The sequence below is a fragment of the Sus scrofa genome, chromosome 7, assembly GCF_054392235.1.
Source record: "Sus scrofa isolate SSC_HxYL_T2T_F1_AM1 chromosome 7, Sscrofa_HxYL_maternal_Yorkshire_Landrace_v2.0, whole genome shotgun sequence".
NCBI classification, from domain to species: Eukaryota; Metazoa; Chordata; class Mammalia; order Artiodactyla; family Suidae; genus Sus; species Sus scrofa.
The window spans coordinates 38,306,525-38,326,392 of NC_139389.1; the positions used below are offsets into that span (position 1 = coordinate 38,306,525).

General features: G+C 59.5%; 2 protein-coding genes across 34 annotated transcripts in view; both read left to right on the forward strand.

Annotated features, from left to right (window-relative positions):
- Positions 1-13,892, forward strand: part of SYNGAP1 (synaptic Ras GTPase activating protein 1) — a 32,164-nt gene extending 18,272 nt beyond the window's left edge. For 16 of the 30 annotated variants that reach the window (XM_084967838.1, XM_084967842.1, XM_084967835.1 and 13 more), the window contains 12 exons: positions 53-679; positions 788-932; positions 1,020-1,164; positions 2,587-2,823; positions 2,910-3,111; positions 3,284-3,462; positions 4,046-4,087; positions 4,461-5,535; positions 6,006-6,179; positions 7,092-7,303; positions 8,532-8,622; positions 12,027-13,892. In XM_084967838.1, coding sequence (XP_084823964.1) covers positions 53-679; positions 788-932; positions 1,020-1,164; positions 2,587-2,823; positions 2,910-3,111; positions 3,284-3,462; positions 4,046-4,087; positions 4,461-5,535; positions 6,006-6,179; positions 7,092-7,303; positions 8,532-8,622; positions 12,027-12,173 — 3,276 coding nt within the window. In that variant the 3' untranslated portion in view covers positions 12,174-13,892. Of the gene's footprint in view, positions 1-52; positions 680-787; positions 933-1,019; positions 1,165-2,586; positions 2,824-2,909; positions 3,112-3,283; positions 3,463-4,045; positions 4,088-4,460; positions 5,536-6,005; positions 6,180-7,091; positions 7,304-8,518; positions 8,623-9,331; positions 9,556-11,593; positions 11,720-12,026 lie in introns of those variants that run through there. The other 14 variants (XR_014809927.1, XR_014809929.1, XR_014809928.1 and 11 more) reach the window with 14 other exon arrangements.
- Positions 13,893-14,678: 786 nt separating this feature from the next.
- Positions 14,679-19,868, forward strand: part of ZBTB9 (zinc finger and BTB domain containing 9) — a 40,230-nt gene continuing 35,040 nt past the window's right edge. For all 4 annotated transcript variants that reach the window (XM_084967946.1, XM_084967947.1, XM_003128343.5 and 1 more), the window contains exon 1: positions 14,679-16,999. In XM_084967946.1, coding sequence (XP_084824072.1) covers positions 15,121-16,527 — 1,407 coding nt within the window. In that variant the 5' untranslated portion in view covers positions 14,679-15,120 and the 3' untranslated portion in view covers positions 16,528-16,999. The remainder of the gene's footprint in view (positions 17,000-19,868) is intronic.

A 19,868-nucleotide genomic window follows, 5' to 3' on the forward strand; every position in this document is an offset into this window, starting at 1 on the left:
CTGTTGCCCTGTCCCTTGCCCTCTCTCTGCCGTGCCCACCTGACCATGCCAGGACAACAGCCGCCGGGTGGACAACGTATTGAAGCTGTGGATCATCGAGGCCCGGGAGCTGCCGCCCAAGAAGCGGTACTACTGCGAGCTCTGCCTGGACGACATGCTGTATGCGCGCACCACCTCCAAGCCGCGCTCGGCCTCGGGGGACACCGTCTTCTGGGGCGAGCACTTCGAGTTTAACAACCTGCCGGCTGTGCGGGCCCTGCGGCTGCATCTGTACCGTGACTCAGACAAAAAGCGCAAGAAGGACAAGGCGGGCTATGTTGGCCTGGTGACTGTGCCTGTGGCCACCCTGGCCGGGCGCCACTTCACAGAGCAGTGGTACCCCGTCACCCTGCCGACGGGCAGTGGGGGCTCTGGGGGCATGGGGGGCTCCGGCGGGGGCGGGGGCTCCGGGGGCGGCTCCGGGGGCAAGGGCAAGGGCGGCTGCCCGGCCGTGCGGCTGAAGGCACGCTACCAGACCATGAGCATCCTGCCCATGGAGCTGTACAAGGAGTTCGCTGAGTACGTCACCAACCATTACCGGATGCTGTGTGCCGTGCTGGAGCCCGCCCTGAATGTCAAGGGCAAGGAGGAGGTGGCCAGCGCGCTGGTCCACATCCTGCAGAGCACAGGCAAGGCCAAGGTGAGCGCCATGCCGTCCCCTCACCTGTGGGACCGTCGGGGTGGGGCACCTCGGTCTTAACAAGCTTGGGTCGGGCAGAGGCTGACCCCTGGGTCTTCCTGGGCCCAGGACTTCCTTTCCGACATGGCCATGTCTGAGGTGGACCGGTTCATGGAACGGGAGCACCTCATATTCCGCGAGAACACGCTCGCCACTAAAGCCATAGAAGAGTACATGAGGCTGATCGGTCAGAAGTACCTCAAGGACGCCATCGGTACGGCCGCCCCAGGTCTTCCGCAGCCCCGCCTGCAGCCTCCTCCCCTGCCCTCAGAAAGTGTGACCACCCCTGTCGTGCCCCCAGGGGAGTTCATCCGTGCGCTGTACGAGTCTGAGGAGAACTGTGAGGTGGACCCCATCAAGTGCACGGCGTCCAGTCTGGCAGAGCACCAGGCCAACCTGCGGATGTGCTGTGAGTTGGCCCTGTGCAAGGTGGTCAACTCCCACTGGTGAGACTGGGAACGCTGGGCTGGGGGGCCGGGGTCGGGAGTGGTGTGTTCATCTGTTCATCCATCTGTCCATCCCCAGAGAGGACTGAGACTGGTGGTGGGCAGAGCCTTGGGCTCGGTGCTGTAGAGCAGACGGAGGGATGAGGCTTGGCCTCTGCCCTCAGAGGGCTTCCACCAGGATGGGGAGGGACAAATTAGATACCCCAGAAAGCCACAGAGCAGTGGAGTGTGTGTTACCCTCCAAGTAAGGGTCCCCCTGCCCCTGCCCCCGCCCCTAGCCCACAGTGCAGCAGCAAATCAGAGAAGGCAGTTTTGACTGAGAGATGTAGGGAAGGCTTCCTGGAGGAGGCAGCCCCTGGGTTAGGTTCTGATGTAGAGGATATGGTGGGCCCAGAAGACATTTCAGGAGAGGGTTGTGGAACAGGCACATGAAATTGGGGGGGTCCTGGGACAGCAGGTAGAATTGGTGTGTAGAGCATGGGGCCCACAGTGGAGGGTGGGGGTAGAGCTGACTGGACGGGCGAGTAGATTAGAATCTGGAAGACCTCCGGTGCCAGGCGAAGGGTTTGAGTTCATTGGTGGGCCATGGGGTGCCATTCAGTGTCCTGATTGAGATGATGACTCTTTGACTTGAGGGGTGGGGGTGGGGGGCGCTGGCATGGGAAGTCCAGGCTGGCTGGGGGCTGGTGCCAAGAAGTGTCCCGATTGAGGTGATGATTCCTTGAGTCAAGGTCGGGGCGGGGGGTGGCTGGAGTGGGACCTCCAGGCTGGCTGGGGCTAGCTGGTCAGGGGCCAGGCCTGGGGATCAGGGCGGAGCCAAGGAGCAGGCATCATCCTCTGGTTGCACAGGGGGCGTGTCGGGGGTCAGGATGACTCAGGCGAGGCCTCATTGACAGAAGGGAGTAGGGAGGAGGAGCCGTTGGAGGTGTGGGGGCGACTGCAGCTCCTCTTTACACACAGTTGAAGGTGTCACTGGGACAGTGAGAGGAGGACCGGGAGTGGGGGAGTGTGCTCTGAGCCGCTCCTGGGCCAGGGTCACATCTGGGCACCTCCATCCCCATTTCCCTGGAGTCCAGAAGCGTGGGGGGTCCGAGCTCCCTGAACCTCAAGTGACCCACCATCTCTCTCCCATCTCTGTCTCTTCCTGGTGTCTGTCTCTCTTCTCCTCCTCTCCTGGTCTCTCTCCCGCGTGTCTCTCCCCTCCTCTCTCCCTGCCGTTTCCGCCCTGACCTGCCGGCCCCACTGCCCCCAGCAGCCTCCGTCTTCCTGCTGGGTCCCTGTCTCCTGGTCTCTCTCCCTCTGTTTCCGCCCTCACCTCCTACCACCCCCCTCAGCATGTTTCCTGGAAGCTGAGGGTCTCTGGGGCTCAGTCCCTCTCTCTCTCTCTCTCTTTCTCTCTGTCTCCCCACCTCTCCCCCCCAGCGTGTTCCCGAGGGAGCTGAAGGAGGTGTTCGCGTCCTGGCGGCTGCGCTGCGCGGAGCGGGGCCGGGAGGACATCGCCGACAGGCTCATCAGTGCCTCGCTCTTCCTGCGCTTCCTCTGCCCCGCCATCATGTCGCCCAGCCTCTTTGGGCTCATGCAGGAGTACCCGGACGAACAGACCTCTCGAACCCTCACCCTCATCGCCAAGGTCATCCAGAACCTGGCCAACTTTTCCAAGTGAGGGAAGCCTCAGGCAGGGGTGGGAGGCCTCGGCCCCTGGAGACAGGGTGGGTGCGAGGCCTTCCGTGTGATGCTTTGGCCAGGTTTACTTCAAAGGAGGACTTTCTGGGCTTCATGAATGAGTTCTTGGAGCTGGAGTGGGGCTCCATGCAGCAGTTCCTGTACGAGATCTCCAACCTGGACACGCTGACCAACAGCAGCAGCTTTGAGGGCTACATCGACTTGGGCCGCGAGCTCTCCACGCTGCACGCCCTGCTCTGGGAGGTGCTGCCCCAGCTCAGCAAGGTCAGCACGGACCCCTCGGCCTGTCCTCAGAGGGTTCTGGGGGCCGAGAGACCACCCCCCGCTACTCCCAGACATGTCCCTGCCACTCCCTGGCTCTGACATCTCACCTCAACCCTCCGAGGCCCCCTGGGAGCTGTGCACGTAGCCCCCAGGTAACAGCCTCCCCTTCCAGGAAGCCCTTCTGAAGCTGGGCCCGCTGCCCCGGCTCCTCAACGACATCAGCACAGCCCTGAGGAACCCCAACATCCAGAGGCAGCCGAGCCGGCAGAGCGAGCGGCCCCGGCCCCAGCCCGTGGTGCTACGGGGCCCTTCGGCTGAGATGCAGGGCTACGTGATGCGGGACCTCAACAGGTGAGTGCCCGGGCCCACACCATGTGCTAGGAGCCCTGACGTCTCTGTCCTGGATACACGCCACGGGGCTCCAGGTGCGTTTCGAGGGCTCGAAAGAAAGGAAAGGGAAGCAGGTTCTCATAGTAGATGGTGAGGAGGAGGTCCAGTCAGTACAGAGGCTGAGAGGCAGAGGGAGCAAGCGCCCCGGAAGCGAGGGCTTGGCAGGAGCCCCGATGGAGCTTGTCCGTCTGCCTGCTCATGCCTGTTCCAGGGCTGAGGTTCCCCAGTATGCAGGGCGCAGCCACCTGGTATCAAGACACTCCCATATCACTGTACCAGTTGGTACAGAAGCGCCCCCAGGCCCGCTCCCCAGCCCTGCAGACCCTGTGACCCGGGCAGATCCAGTGCCGGGGTAGCAGCACCTGGACCCACAAGGCCTCCCCCTCAGCAGCGGCTTTGCTGACTGCCCTGCTTGTTCCTCCGCATTCTTCCCTCCATGACGCCATCCCCATCCCACCATCCCGCTCACCTTCGTACGTTCCCAACTTCTGCTCGCTTCTCTCCTTCTCTCTCTGTGCTCGCCCCTCTGCCCATCTCTCTCCAGCTCCATCGACCTTCAGTCCTTCATGGCTCGAGGCCTCAACAGGTGAGGGGCTCTCCCCTCCCCCTCCTGTCTGCTCCCTCTCCCACTGCGGTGGCCATCACCCTCCTCCACCTGTCCTCCCCAGCGCACCCTCATCTCCTCCACATCTGCCCCACCTGCCCCATTCCTCCTCTTGCCGCCCCAGCTTCCCCCAGGCCGCCCTCCCTGGAGGGGCCTCGTCCTATCGGTCCCCTCGCATCCCCCACCCCTGCCTGCCTGCCTCTCTGGAGCTGCGCCGCCAGCTCTCAGCCCTTCCCTGCCGGTCTGCATCTCACCCCATGCCCCGTGCCGGTGCTCATGCCGCGCTGGACCAAAGCGGCTCAGCTGCCGCTGTCTTGGCCTGACCTGCAGCTCGTGTGCCCCTTGCCTCTGACAGCTCCATGGACATGGCTCGCCTCCCCTCCCCAACCAAGGAGAAGCCTCCCCCACCGCCACCTGGCGGCGGGAAAGACCTGTTCTACGTGAGCCGCCCGCCCTTGGCCCGGTCCTCGCCGGCGTACTGTACCAGCAGTTCGGACATCACAGAGCCAGAGCAGAAGATGCTGAGTGTTAATAAGAGCGTCTCCATGCTGGACCTGCAGGGTGACGGGCCCGGAGGCCGCCTCAACAGCAGCAGCGTGTCCAACCTGGCAGCCGTCGGGGACCTGCTGCACTCGAGCCAGGCCTCCCTGACAGCGGCCTTGGGGCTACGGCCTGCGCCCGCTGGACGCCTCTCCCAGGGGAGCGGCTCGTCCATCACGGCGGCTGGTATGCGCCTCAGCCAGATGGGCGTCACCACGGACGGTGTCCCAGCCCAGCAGCTACGAGTCCCCCTCTCTTTCCAGAACCCTCTCTTCCACATGGCTGCGGATGGGCCAGGCCCCCCAGGGGGCCATGCTGGGGGTGGTGGCCATGGCCCACCCTCCTCCCACCACCACCACCACCACCACCACCACCACCGAGGGGGAGAGCCCCCGGGGGACACCTTTGCCCCGTTCCACGGCTACAGCAAGAGCGAGGACCTCTCCTCAGGGGTCCCTAAGCCCCCCGCCGCTTCCATCCTTCACAGCCACAGCTACAGTGATGAGTTTGGACCCTCTGGCACTGACTTCACCCGTCGGCAGCTCTCACTCCAGGACAACCTGCAGCACATGCTGTCCCCTCCCCAGATCACCATCGGTCCCCAGAGGCCTGTCCCCCCAGGGCCTGGAGGTGGGAGCGGCGGTGGGGGCAGTGGCGGGGGTGGCGGGGGCCAGCCACCTCCACTGCAGAGGGGCAAGTCTCAGCAGTTGACAGTCAGCGCTGCCCAGAAGCCCCGGCCGTCCAGCGGGAATCTATTGCAGTCACCAGAGCCGAGTTACGGCCCTGCACGCCCACGGCAACAGAGCCTCAGCAAGGAGGGCAGCATTGGGGGCAGCGGGGGCAGCGGTGGCGGAGGGGGTGGGGGGCTCAAGCCCTCCATCACCAAGCAGGTAGGTGAGGGTGGGAGGAAGGCCGGGGATGAAAGCGTGGAGGGAGGAAGTGTGTGGTGTCGGTGAGGGCGGAACAGCATGTGGTCTGAAGTCACTCAGTTGTAGAGTTCCCTGGTGGCGTAGCGGGTTCAGGATCTGGTGGTGCTGTTGTGGCAAGGGTCAGCCTCTGGCCTGGGAACTAACACGTGCCTTGTGCCACAGGCACGGGCCCCCAAAAGAGCTACTCCATTTTCTCATTTCTTTCATTCACTGAACACACTGCAGAGGGCCTGCTTCGGGCCCCATGCTGTTGTAGGCCCTGGGCAGGAGTGATGCTCCTGTTAGGGGTTGGGAGGAGCAGGAGAACCGAGTGATAAAGCATTCTGGGGTGACCTGTGCTGGGCAGGGGGCGGACTCGGGCCCCCTCCCTGAGCGTGCTCTGCCTTCTCCCACCTTCCTTCTGTCCCTGCCCCCACCCGACCCCACCCCAGCATTCTCAGACGCCATCCACGCTGAACCCCACGATGCCAGCCTCCGAGCGGACGGTGGCCTGGGTCTCCAATATGCCCCACCTGTCAGCCGACATCGAGAGCGCCCACATCGAGCGGGAGGAGTACAAGCTCAAGGAGTACTCCAAGTCGATGGACGAGAGCCGGCTGGATAGGGTATGTGGCCCGGCCAGCCCCAACCCCCCTTCCCTCCCCCCGGGCAGGTAGGCTTCCGGTCCTTTCCAGGGGCAGCCTGCAGGGAAAGGAGGGGCACAGACCCGATCCCTCTCTCAGGAGCTCTTGGTCTGTCAGGGGAAGCCAGGTCCAGTCAGTCTGTTGAAAAGCCAGTTTTAGCCGTGCTGTGGGTCTCCGTGTTGTGGAACGCCCGGGGACATGCGCTGTGTTGGCTGGCCTCCTGTTCTTCCCAAGGGGGATCTAAGCCCTGGCCCCTGGGACTGCTCGGGAAGGGCGAGGTTGCTTCACTAGCAGTGTGAGCTGTGAGGGCAGAGAGGTGGCCATGGTACCACTTACCCAGCCCCGTCCTGAGGGCAACAGTGACAGGCGTGGGGGTCAGCGTGTGTGTGGGGCAGAGTGGCATGTGGTGGTCCAGAGCAAAAGACAGCAAAAGCTGTGGGGTCCACCTGCTTATTAGCACAAAGTCCCTGGGGGAAGCCGTTGCTGCAGGATTATGTGTAAAGAATATATGACCCCAGCTTGGGGGAGCAGAGAGGTTTTGAGGGGAAGTGGTCTCTAAGCAAAGGAAAATGTTGGGATGGATTTAGATGGACTTAAACTAAGAGGATATCTTCAGGCCTTTTATCGATTTACTTCCAGCAATACTGGAAGTGGAGGACAAAATGCATTCAGGGTGTGTCCTGGAGTCTGTGTGCAAGCGTGGACCTCTCAGGGTCTGGGGTCTCGGATCTTGCTCCGTCTAGAGGGAACCTCAGCCCCACAGAAGGGCCTTCTTAGCGGCTGTGTGTGTGTGTGTGTGTCTGTGTGTCTGTGTGAGGGAGGGGCTGGAAGTGCGGCTGGAAGGCTCGGCCCACAGAGCCCCTCACAGTGCGGGGTCGTGTGCCCGGCGGGCAGGTGAAGGAGTACGAGGAGGAGATCCACTCACTCAAAGAGCGGCTGCACATGTCCAACCGCAAGCTGGAGGAGTACGAGCGGCGGCTGCTGTCCCAGGAGGAGCAGACCAGCAAAATCCTGATGCAGTATCAGGCCCGGCTGGAGCAGAGCGAGAAGAGGCTCAGGCAGCAGCAGGTGGAAAAGGACTCGCAGATCAAGAGCATCATTGGCAGGTGAGGGGCGGCCCGGGGAGGGTGGCCAGGGAAAGCCTGAGGCCTCAAGGGGGCCAGCGAGCTCCCCCTGCAGCACTCCACTCAGGACACCAGGAAGAAAGCCCACCACCCCCTCCTGGGCTGCCCCAAGCCCTGGCCCCAGCTAGAGAGGTTGCCTTGCTTAGTACACTAAACGTCCCTTTGCTGAACCCTGCCCTCTCTCCCATAGAGTGACGTCTGAAGCCCTTGGACAGTGTACCCCTTACTGTCCAGCCGTCACTGTGTGTCTGGACCCGGCCTAGGCTGGGACTCTCCACTGGTTGTTCTCAAGCCAACCTGTGATGCTTTCGCCAAACCTAAGCAGGGGTCCCCCGCTGGGCACACCCTCCCTCTCTGACCTTGAAAGAGTGATCCATTAGAAAGTGGATACATTTGGTTTAGCCTGCGCACAATTTCAACTGCTCTGCTGAGGCCTGGGCTCCAAAGGAGGCGTCTCAACAAGGACACCTCCGTATCCTGAGAACTGAGTGGGACCCAGGGGCCCCACTCTAGCCAGCGCCAGCTCCATCTCTATCCATTCTACATGTATTTGGGGAGTTCCCGTGGCGGCTCAGCAGGTTACAGACCCGACAAGTATTCTTGTGGATACAGGCTCCATCCCTGTATGGATCAGGGGTTAAGAATCTGGGGTTGCTGTGAGCCGTGGTGTAGATCAGCGGCTGCGGCTCCAAAGACACCTAGTCTGGGAACTTCCGTATGCTGCAGATGTGGCTCTAAAAAGCAAAACCAAACAGAAAATGTATTTTTGAGTAATGTTAATGAGAAAAAGGCTTGACCTGAAACTTTTTTGAAAACCGTTGCTCCGACAGCCTTTATGAGAAGGGTTGCTCAAAAACAGGCAGACACTGAGAGTGATGACTGCAAAGACTTCCCTTGGCGAGAGCATCCAGGGCTGCCCTGGAGATGGGCTGGGCTGGGTTCGGTGGCTTGGGGGTGGGGGGCATAGCAGCTTGTGGGGAGCAAGGTCCTAATAGGGGCGAGGAGTGCCCAAATGTCCAGCAGGAGAGGTCTTTGAGGCACAGAAGCCCATCCCTAGCAGGGCCATAAGCGTCCCTGGAGGAAGGTGAATGGCAGGGTGTCTTTGGGGAACTGCGTGGAGGAGGCGGCCGGGGGCTTCTCGGTACCAGGAGCCGCAAAGGCAGGCTCCCGGCGTGCCCGCCACTAACCCCACTGAAGCCCGTCCCTTCAGGCTGATGCTGGTGGAGGAGGAGCTGCGCCGGGACCACCCTGCCATGGCTGAGCCGCTGCCCGAACCCAAGAAGAGGCTGCTCGACGCTCAGGTGGAAATTACAATGTCATTTATCTTCTCCGTGTCCCATCCCCATCCATCCCACTGTCCTTTGTGCTGTCACTGCACTGCCACCCCAGCCCCATGGCCATCTGTCTCTCCGTCGTCCTCTGTCTGTCCACCCGCGGCCCCATCTCCATCCCACGGTCTGTGCCTTTGTCACTCCCAGCAGCGTCAGCCCCACCCGATCTTTCCCACCCCAGCTGCGTTTCAGGGCCTCCCAGCAGAACCTCAGTCTCTGCCCTCTGAGCCCGCCCCTTTCCTGGGAGCCTGCGCGTCTGGGCCCGCTCCTGGTCCAGTTGGGGCTCTCCTGGGGCCAGAGGGCCGAGGCTGCAGTTTGCTGGCACGGGGCACAGGCAGTGCGAGGCCTAGTCTCCCCAGGCTCAGGCTCTGGCTGGCACCCTGGGCGCTTGGGGTCCTCTTGGCCCCTAGCTCCTCTCACTCCTGACAGCTCTGCTTAGCTTCCTCCTCCAACTCCTCAGATCCTGAGGGCTCCCCCGGGCACCCCTTCCACCCTCCGTGGTGCAGTCCAGCTTCTTCGGCCTCCTTCCCTCTGTCCTCACACTGGCCAAGCTCTCTGGCCCCTGCTGCCTCCCCTCCACCCCCCCACCAGCCTTGAGGACCTCCCTCCCCCTTCCCCCTTGTTCTCCCCCAGTTCTGCCCACTTGCCCACCCACGTGCCTCTTTCCTCTGACCTCCAGGCTTCCCCGCCACGCCACCAAGGCTCCTGACCCCATGACCCCACTCTCTCCCCCTGCAGCTCCTCATCAGGTAATTCTCCTGGTTCCGCTTTGACCACGGGCGGAGGACACAGGGGGAGGTGACTCCGGACCACTGCAGGTTGGTCATGAAGCCCACTCCCCTCTGACTCTCCGGAGCCTCTCCCCTTCACTGTCGCCCTCACACCGGGAACCTCCGCAGACCCTACCCTCTGACACCACACAGACCCCTCCCTAGGCACTGCCCCCAGCACTGCGCAGTGACACCCGCCGTCCCAGCACCCCAGGCCACACTCCCTGCCCTTGGAGTCTGCCCCAGCCTCCTCTGACTCTCAGTCCTCCTCCTCCTCTCCAGTGTATGTCTGTCACCCCCCATTTCACCAAAGCGTCCTTGGGGCCTGGGCCGTTGGGGTGGGTTTGTTAAGGGGGGGGGTTTGTTAAAGGGGTGGTGGTAATGGGCAGGGGCCCTGGCTGGAGGGCTCTGCTGCCTGCACACCTGCCTGCAGGTAGGTGGGGGTCTCCTCTTCCTCCCCCTCCCCTCAGCTCTTCAGGGAACCTTCCTTCCTTCCCATTCACCTCTGTCCTTGCCTTACACCACGAGGTGGAAGGCTTCTCGGGGCCCCTCCTTGGCCCCACTGGATGTGAATTAGGAGCAGGTAGTTCATCTGGGGTGGCTTTGGAGACCTGGCCAGGATGCTGTTCAGCTGCCGGGACAGTAGGCAGGGCGAGTGGAGCAAGAAGAAGTGAGAAAGGGACCTTGGCGGATGTTAGTGTGGGCTGGCGCAGGCGGCCTGGGAGCTGCCAGTGGGGCCTGGGTCCTCCTAGGTGAGGCCATGGCTGGACAGCTGATTCCTGGGCAGAGGTGGCAGAATAGCAGCTTAAATAAGTGCTCACATCCCTGGCCTGCTGATGTCCCTCACCCACCTCTTTCAGTGGCCTTGCCGGACACAGTCCCACGTAAAAAGCCAGGGACCGGAACCTGTCAGCCACTGATATTGGTCCTGGGATGCTCTCTTTCCCGTGGGCCTGCTCTGCAGTGAGCAGTGGCCCCTCGCACTGTAATTTAACTCTGCCTGCCCAGCCTCTCTGTCAGAGTAGTTAGTGATTGGAAAACAGATGCTATGAGACACCAGGGGACCTCACCATTTAAAGGACTCCTGCAGTGAAGTCTTTTGTTAAGTGAATAATGGCACCCTAATTTATCTCCTTTCTAAATCTGGGTCCCTGGGGGTGTGGGGGGCATGCCTGTGTGCCACTGCCAGCAGACAGGCAGAGAGAAGGGAATGAGAGGTGTCCCCCCCACCCCGCACTCTGCTGCCACACTTGGGGCACCCCATAGCCACACGCATGCAGCTTCCTCTCACCCATGGGGGGGGCGGTGTGAGATACCAGCAAGCCAAGAGGGTGCCCGCTTCAGTCTGGGCTTGTGGGGCCTGCTGAGAGGTGAGCTCTTTGACTTGGAGGGCAAGCTGACTGGGGAGCCTCTGGTTGGAATGTTTTTGCTCTTCTTGACGTTTGGTCCAACCCAGCTAGGCTGCCAGGCTTCAGTGCTCTGTGGCCCAGGAAATAATTAGGACCCTTTTTCTAAACCACTGTCACGTAGTGGTTCCTTGGCCACTCAGTGGTTACTGTAAAAATTAATCTTGTGCCTGTATTTTTAAAAGCCGAAGTGTGGAAGCCATCCACGGTTTTCTCTCCCTCTCTCTGCAGAGAACAGAAGCCAGAGCTGGGGGTGGGAGCCGGCGGCTACCCCAGGGTGGAGGGGGTAGATGGGGCTGGGGCTGGGAGTCGGTTTGGCACCGTCACCCTCAGCCTGGGAGCCCCGGGTGAGGGATGAAAGGACCGTGGAGGTGGAGAGGCATGAGCCTTGTGCTTCTTGGGGGTGCAGGGACCGGGGCCTGCTGTGTCCCGTCCTTTCTGTTCTGCTCCCAGCAGAAGCAACACACCCACGTCATTCCCTTCCCACCTCCCTGCCCTGAGCTCCTGTCTCCGTCCAGTTCAGCCTTTCGTTACATTTGAGAAGATGGCCTCTTGGGATAAATGAGGGGCTGAGTGACAGTGTCTATTTAATGAAATGCATGTCTTCAAAACATATCCAGTGAGTAGAATTGGATGAAGGAGGCCGCGGGGAGCCTGCAGAACCAGTAGCTGGGCTTGAAAGGTCTGCTTCTGGTGGAGGTGAAGCAGCTCCGCCCACAGCCTCATTTCGACCATTCATCTGCTTAGCACACCCTTTCTTCACAGATGAAGGAAAACTCAGGCCCAGTTTTTGTTCAAATTATGAAAGAATTCCAAACCCCGTGGGTTTGGATTAATGAGGTTTTGCTGAACTGCCTCCCCTGTTCCCTGGACGCGAAGTTCCCACCTCAGGTCAGAAGCTTCGAGGCTTAGGTTGGGGGTGAGATGGGAGCCTGCTGGTTTCCTGGTGTGACTCCCTGGGTTGAAGGCCCTGGTTAGGAGTCAGGGGCGAGAGCCTCTTCTCCCCGGCCTCAGGAGATGTAACAGCTCTGCAGGTGAGGACAAACTAGGAGGATGCGGGTGGGGGTGTCCTGGGAGGCGGGGTGGATGTGGCTTAAGGAGTGGGTTGGCTGTGGGGGAGCCACTGCTAGGGGGCTGGCACCCAGGCCCCCGCGAAGCGTCTCAATAAGTCCGCGCTCCACTCTTTGGTGTCTTGCAGGAGAGGCAGCTTCCCCCCTTGGGTCCAGCAAACCCGCGTGTGACGCTGGCACCCCCTTGGAACGGCCTGGCCCCCCCAGCCCCGCCCCCCCCACCCCGGCTGCAGATCACCGAGAACGGCGAGTTCCGAAACACCGCAGAACACTAGCCCACCCAGCATCACAGGCTCCCCGTGCACCCCACCCTGGAGCAGCACCCACCACCAGGACCGGACGTCGCCGAGGGACCTCGGGATTGCCTCCCTGAAGGGCCCCTGGGGGCACCTGGCCCCACCCCCACTGCACCATCTCCAGGAGGGAGAGCAGGAACCCTTGGCTGCCCCCTTTTCCTTCCTGTTGGGGTGCTGCCCCTTTGACCCCCAGGACACCACCTACCCCATACAGACCCCTTCACTCTGGGGTGCTATCCCCATCCTCTGCCTCAATAGTCCCCTGAGCACTGGGGGACACCCTCGCCCCACCCTGGGGGCGTGGCACCTCCAAACTTTCAACTTCAGGGTGATTTTTTAGCAGTAACCAGAGCTGACAATCTAACTCCCCTCCACCGCCCCATTTTGGCCTCCCCTGTCCCCCTTGTTATGGGGAGGGGACCCCGGGTGAGGGGGCCCTGTTACCCCTTGATTTCTCAGGAGCGTCTGGGGGGGCTCAGCACGCACAAACCCCTTCTCCTCTTCCCACTCTCAAATTTACTTCCTCCCCACCCAGAACCCAGATGGGGTGGAGGGGCCACCGGGGCAGGGAGGGGGCGGCCAGGGGGGAATGGGGGTGGTCTCCCCTTCTTCCCATACCTGATCTGCTCTTGGCTGGTCCCAGAGCGGGGTGAGGGGGCTTATGCCCCCCCCTCCCCCAGTGTGTTGGGTGGGGCACAGTTGAGGTTAGGGTGAGGGGTTAGGGTTTGGGAGGGGGTGTCTGTAGGGGAGAACTCCCCTGGCACACACAGCCCCCCTGCCCCTGCCCCTCTCTGCTTGGTCTCTACTCCCAGGGGGAGGGGGAACTTACTCTAGGAAAAGCCATGTCTCTCTCCCCCAGGGTGGGGGAACCTGTGTTGGAGGAGGGGTGTTGGGGGCCCCCTTCCATGACTCTGTCCCCGGGGGGGAGGCAGGACTGGGCTGGGCTTCCCTCTCATCCTCCCCCCCCTCCCCAATCCCCTTCCTCCTCCCTCCCGCCAGCTCCACAATTTTTCGGTGTTTCTCTGTACATAGCTCTCTGGCGGGATAGGGGAGGTAGGGTGGATGGGGTTTGGGGGGGCTAGGTCACAGGAGGGAAGAGGCCCCTCCTTGGCATCCCCTTTTCCCCGACTGCCGCCCCCTCCCCAGCCTAGTCCCTCACCCCTTCTTGCGTTTGGTATTGAGACTCTTCCCAGACTCCACTCTTCTTTCTTTTGTATGGACAGTTCCCCTTCAGTCCCATCCCCTACACACCTACACCCAGCCGGGGCCAAATTTATACTTATATAAAAGTTGTAAATATGTGAAATTTTATCCCTGTGCCCTTTCCTCGCTTTCCCAACCTCAGATCCTACCCCTGGACTCCCCCTTCCTCTTCTCTTTGGCTGTTGTAATTATCTGGGGTTTGTACTGTACATATCCGGGGTGTGTGTGTGTGGGCTGGGGGCGACCCCTCTGTACAGAGCTTCCTGGCCCCCTGCCCCCCAGACTTTCCTCCCCACCCACACCCTAAGGGTAGGAGATATTCTTCCTACCTGTTTTATTTTGTTTTCTCGTTCTCCCTCCCCACCCCACCCTACCCCCAGACTACTCTATCCCCCACCACTGCCTCTTTTTCTCCACTCCCAGCCCCATTTCCTTTTTTTCTGGAGTGTGTGGTGAAACAAAAATCATGTTTAATAAACGGAGATTGTTCTTTTATCGCTGCGCTGACTTTCCTAGGCCGGGACCTCTAGGAGGACCAGCAGAGCGATAGGATCTGCTTTTTGAAGGGAATGTTGACAGCCTGGGAGCAACTCTATGTCCCTGCGTGGTGCCACAGGCTTCCCCTAGGATATCCCTATCCCAACCAGCGAGGAGACTTACTGTCTGAGGGAGGGGGCTTTGCACTGGCCCAGCTTACCCAGTCCATCTCCCCTCACCACTGCACCACTTAACCCGAGTAAAGAGGTCAAGGAACATAGCATTCCCTTATAAAAGATGCCAAGTATATGTTTACGCACACCTCAAAACAATCACCTAGAAAGGGAAATTTATTTAACTGCTGGTTAGAATGCTCCCGTGCGTAATGGGGAAAAGACTGTGGTTCCTTGGCGGATCTGGGTTCCAACCCCAGGCCCGCCGCTCGCGATTTCCCCCGAGGAGACTCAGGATTGGCAACACCTATCTCGCAGGTGGCCGGGGGCGAGGGTACAAGGTGATGGGGAGCATTCCCTAGCCCATACTGCGGGTGCCACTTGGTCGCGCCCTCTCAGCACCTGCCGGAGGGGGGCGCTACATCTAATTACCGGAAAGGCTCCCGGGTCGCTCACTCCGTCGGGGTGCGCCGTTCTGCGGCTGGGCCTCCAGACCTGCCGTCCGGGTGGAAGCCGCGGTCTCCCACCCTCATCGCCCTCTCCCGTACAACCAATCAGTGCGAGGCTTGTAGATCGGCGCTCCCCGATTGGCTGCAGCTCCGGCCCCGCCCTCTGCGTCGGCGTCCGGCGGGGAGGCGGCGACTTCCGGTCGGGGCGGCGAGGTGGCTGTAGAGGCGCTCGGGACGCCGCGGGGGCCGCGTGTGTAGCGGCGGGGGCGTGGCGGCGGGAACTTGGCCGGCGCTCGTGGTCTCCCCGGCGGCGACCGCCTGGGAGCCGGGCAGTCTGAGCGCACGAGTGGGAGCGAAGCGGCGGGCGGGAGCCGACCCGGCCGGCGATCCCGGCTCGTGGCCGAAGGATTCATCCCCCCCCAGGCCTTGAGGTTAAAGCCGCGGTCGGTGCTTTGGCGTGGAGACTGTTTTGGCTTCCTCTGCGGGGCAGTGCGGGGGCATTCGGGGAGACGCGGTGCCCCCAGCACGGCTCCCGCGACCCTTCTCTCCTTCCTAGCGTCCGTCCCGCGCCGGCCTGCCCCGTCGCCTGTACGCGACCCTCGGAGATCTCTTACCCACGAGGCCATGGCTGCCTCGACGCCTGTGCCTCCCGGGGCCCCCTCCCCCGCCTGCAACCCTGCCCCGCGGACGATCCAGATCGAGTTCCCCCAGCACAGCTCCTTGCTGCTGGAAGCCCTGAACCGCCACCGGCTGGAGGGGAAGTTCTGTGACGTGTCCCTCCTGGTTCAGGGCCGCGAGCTTCGGGCACACAAAGCAGTGCTGGCGGCTGCCTCTCCTTACTTCCATGACAAGCTGCTTTTGGGGGATGCGCCACGGCTCACTCTGCCCAGTGTCATTGAAGCCGATGCCTTCGAGGGGCTGCTGCAGCTCATTTATTCAGGGCGCCTCCGTCTGCCACTGGATGCCCTCCCAGCCCACCTGCTTGTGGCCAGTGGCCTCCAGATGTGGCAGGTAGTAGATCAGTGCTCAGAAATTCTTAAAGAACTGGAGAACTCAGGTGGTGGACTTTCAGCCCGGGCAGCCACCCCTTTCCACGCACTTCTTTCCACCACAGCCTCTCCAGGAGGCTGGTGCATTCGCTCTTCCTCTTTCCAGACCCCAGCGCAGGCTTCGGCTTCTACTGAGAGCCCCGTCGTAGGGGACGGCAGTGAACTGGGAGAGGTGTTGCAGATTCAAGTGGAGGAAGAGGAGGAGGAGGAAGAAGAGGAGGAAGAGGAGGGCCAGAGGTCGGCAGCATCCTCTCAGACTCCGCAGCCTCCAAGAGCATCAGGGAGCTTTCCCCGCCCTCCTGGATCCCACACGCTGCCCACATCCAGTACTCCACGCAGGCTTCCAGAGGGTGACAGCGCTCTGCTGGAGCCTCCTGCCCCTCACACTGCGCTGCCCCCCAAGATATTCTACATTAAGCAGGAACCCTTTGAGCCCAAGGAGGAGATAGTAGGAGGCGGAACGCAATCTGGAGGATCGAAGGAAGAGACCGGAGTGCTTCCTGCAGGGGACGTGGAAGGGAACGGGGAGCTGGGCTTCTTGCTGCCCTCAGGCGCAGGGTCAACATCGGGAGGAGGAGGTCCATCCTGGAAGCCGGTGGATCTTCATGGGAATGAAATCCTGTCGGGGGGTGCGGGCCCTGGGGGAGCAGGGCAGGCTGTGCATGGGCCTGTGAAGCTGGGGGGGGCACCGCCTGCAGATGGAAAGCGCTTTGGCTGTTTGTGTGGGAAGCGGTTTGCGGTGAAGCCGAAGCGTGACCGGCACATCATGCTGACCTTCAGCCTTCGGCCCTTTGGCTGTGGCGTCTGCAACAAGCGCTTCAAGCTGAAGCACCATCTGACGGAGCACATGAAGACCCACGCAGGAGCCTTGCACGCCTGTCCCCACTGCGGCCGTCGGTTCCGAGTGCATGCCTGTTTCCTTCGCCACCGAGACCTGTGCAAGGGCCAGGGCTGGGCCACTGCTCACTGGACGTACAAGTGACTGCTGAGGCTGTGTGCTGACTCCCAGGACAAGGGAGCCCCTGCTGCTGATGGAGCCCCTGCTTATCCTCACTACCCTGGCACCCCAGTCTGGGGTCTCGTTAATCATGCCCAAAGGGTAGATAATTAATGAGCCTCATGGTCTTGGGTGTGGGCGTCAACCTGGCAGATTTGGAAGTTCCAGTTCCTTCTCTCAGCCCGGGTTCTTGCTGACTATCCTACAGGAAAATGGCTTATAGCCATTCGTAAATTGATCACTTGTCCATGCTATGGTTTCATGCAGGAAATCGTATTTCAAAGTAGTTGATCTGATGAGAGAAGAGTTAGAGCAGAAAACCGTAATGGTAAATGTTTCATTCACGCTCTTTTGAGTTAAAGGAGCTGGTCTCCATCCAGAGATACATTTGATTCAGAGTCCTGGTAATTCAGAGACTAAGTGCTAAGCTCTCCTCCCTCATCATTGCGGCAATTATGTGAGTAGAGTTCTTTTGATATCCTCCTTTTGTCGTATCTTTCCATGAGCTCTTTAGATCCTCAATTGTGTTCTCACCAGTAGGAACTTTTCCAACACCTGTCTCTGTACGTTGTAGTTGAGCACTTTAACCAGTCGAGCATTCTGCGGGTCACTTAGAACAGTCTTTAGTGGAGGGCACTCCCTCTACAGTCTGTGCCTCTTCTCTGCCTTTGACCCCCCTGATCACTCAGGTGATCACGGTGACTGGAATGTGACCAGGGGACTCAGGGGGTGGCCCCTGACCATCTCAGGGGTTGCACCACTGCTCTGAACAAGTGGTCACGGTCAGAGGGACTCAGGGCTGAGATGGCGCATGCTGAAAACTAGAGAATAATTGCACAGCGGGACCATAGCCCCTCTCCTTCCGTCCCACCCACACGCGACAGCCCTTGGTGGACAGGTAGAAGGGTAGATATTGGAGTGGGGAGATTGGTGTAGGTGTCTTAATTTCTTCAAATAAACTTTGCCCTGAAATCAAAGCTGACAGTGAACTGAATTGAGTCATTTATGTGGGAGAGACAGTGAGAACAGAGCTGCAAGGACTTGGATGTATTCCTTATGCAGCTGGGTCATGTTGCCAGGGGAAGAATGGGATGGTGTCAGGCTGGTGCAGAGAACACTGTCCTGAACTTGAGTGGGCCAGATTCTCTACCCTGACCTGCCACTGAATAGCCTCTGGTAAGTTGCCTTATTTTGCAGAGTCTGAACTGTTTAATTAGTTCATTAATTGAAAAAAAAATTTTGGCGGGGTGGTAGGTACCTCCTAACTGGTCCTCTGTCTTTTTTTTTTAAAGGGGTGGGTTCGCATATCTCTGCCCAATGTCCCCTGACTTCGTGCATGATGTCTGTGGTTTGGTTATTGTCTGGTTTGTTCACATTTCGTGCGCGACGCTGCACTGGACCCTGAGTTCTACTCCCTTCTCAGTAGCACAGCTAGACAGATAGAGCACAAGCCACTGTGGTGGTCCAGAGCAGACCGAGCAGAGACCTGCTCGGGCTCACCAGAGGGTTCACAGAGAACTCCACTGCCAGAATATGGTGATGGGTGTGGGTGGCGGAACTGGTCAACAGTAGTTGAAGTCACCGTAGAGCCAGGAGTGATGGCCTTTAATCGTGGTCCTCAAAAGTTCTTAGGTATGGAACCTAGAGGGGTTAAAAAAATGTGACTTCATGGCTGAGAAGGTGAATTCTGGCTGGGATCTGTCAGCGGTTCTGAGGAGCCCTGCTGTGGGACCATCCCCGTGGTGAGGACTGACTGCATTGAGAGAGGGGTTGGGGATGAGGGCTGCCAATCTTGGGTCTGCTGCACTGCCACCCACCTGTCATCTTGGCACACGTTCTGCAGGTGACTACATCCAGGGGCCAGGATCCTTGGGTTGCAAGCAATGGCTGACTAGCCTTATCAAAACAGGAATTGGAAGCATGTGGGGTGCACCCAAAGTGGGAGGAATGGCTTGAAGACCAATCTTTGGAAGAATAAGACCTGAGTCATCCAGGGGTTCGAGCAGGAACTCCTGGGGGAGTCTTCAGGTCGTATGTTTTGGGACGATGACCCTGTCGGTCATTTCTTTGTCACTCATCTCAAGATAAAACTTCCCAGGAGAGAACTCAGCCTCAGGTCCACTCTCTGGGCAGAGCACCTTGATCATAAGTTCCACTGAGACACCAAATCTTGAACTCCTCAAGGGACTGAAGTTCAGGGACAGAAGAGTGTGCTGGCCAGCCCACAGGAACAGAAACCCACCCATACAGTCTCCATATATTGCCCATCTTGGGATATGTAAAGCCTCAAATACACCTGGCACTTATTAAGTGTTCAGGTAATACCAAACCTGGAGCTCTTGCTGTGGTGCAGTGGATTAATGATCTGGCTTGTCTCTGGCGTTGCTGGTTCAATCCCTGGCCCAGCACAGTGGGTTAAGGATCTGGCGTTGTCATAGCTGTGGCCTAGATCCCAGATAAGGCTGGGATTCAGTCCCCTGCCTGGGAACTTCCACATGCCTTGGATGCGGCTGAAGATGGGGAAAAAAAAAAAACCTGCCCAACTTCCACCTCTACCCTCCAAACTTAGGGCAGAATTGGGCAGAATTCTCCTTAATCCCCATAGCATTTTATTGCTTCTGTAAAGCCAATTAAAACACTATGTTAGAAGTTTGGGAGTTTTGTGAGTTTTTTGAGGGTTTTTTTGGCTGTACCAGTAGATGCAGAAGTAGGGAACTCCAGAAGTTTGTGGGTTTTTTTAAATTTAAATTATTAGGTATTATAGGAAATCAAGTTCCATGATGCAGGATTTTGGTTTAAACAAATTTAAGCGTGTGCCTCTCTACCTCTCCTTTCCTCCTTATTGTGGAAGAGATGTCCCTTGTCCTGTAAGGCTAGTCCCCTGCCTAGGGCCTCTGCTGGTAATCATCCTCTGTGTCCAAATCTTCACCCTCTGTCTGTGTAGTTTCTCATAAGCATTTAATATGCTCATAGGCTTTGCGAGAATTAACACGTGAAATGCTGAGAACAGTATCTTGCACTCAGTCTATTCAGTAAACGTCAGCAGCTACTATGAGAAAAACATTAGTTCTCCACACCTTTTTAGGAATCATTTCTTTCAGGGAGGGGGTCACATAAAGGGAAAATATTTTCGGGGAGTTCCCGTCATGGCGCAGTGGGTCTGGGGGTCAGGAAAACTGGACATGGAAAACTAAGCGTCATCTGTATTGAAATAGTTTAACTCTGAGTTCCCGTCGTGGCACAGTGGTTAACGAATCCGACTAGGAACCATGAGGTTGCTGTTTCGATCCCTGGCCTTGCTCAGTGGGTTAACGATCTGGCGTTGC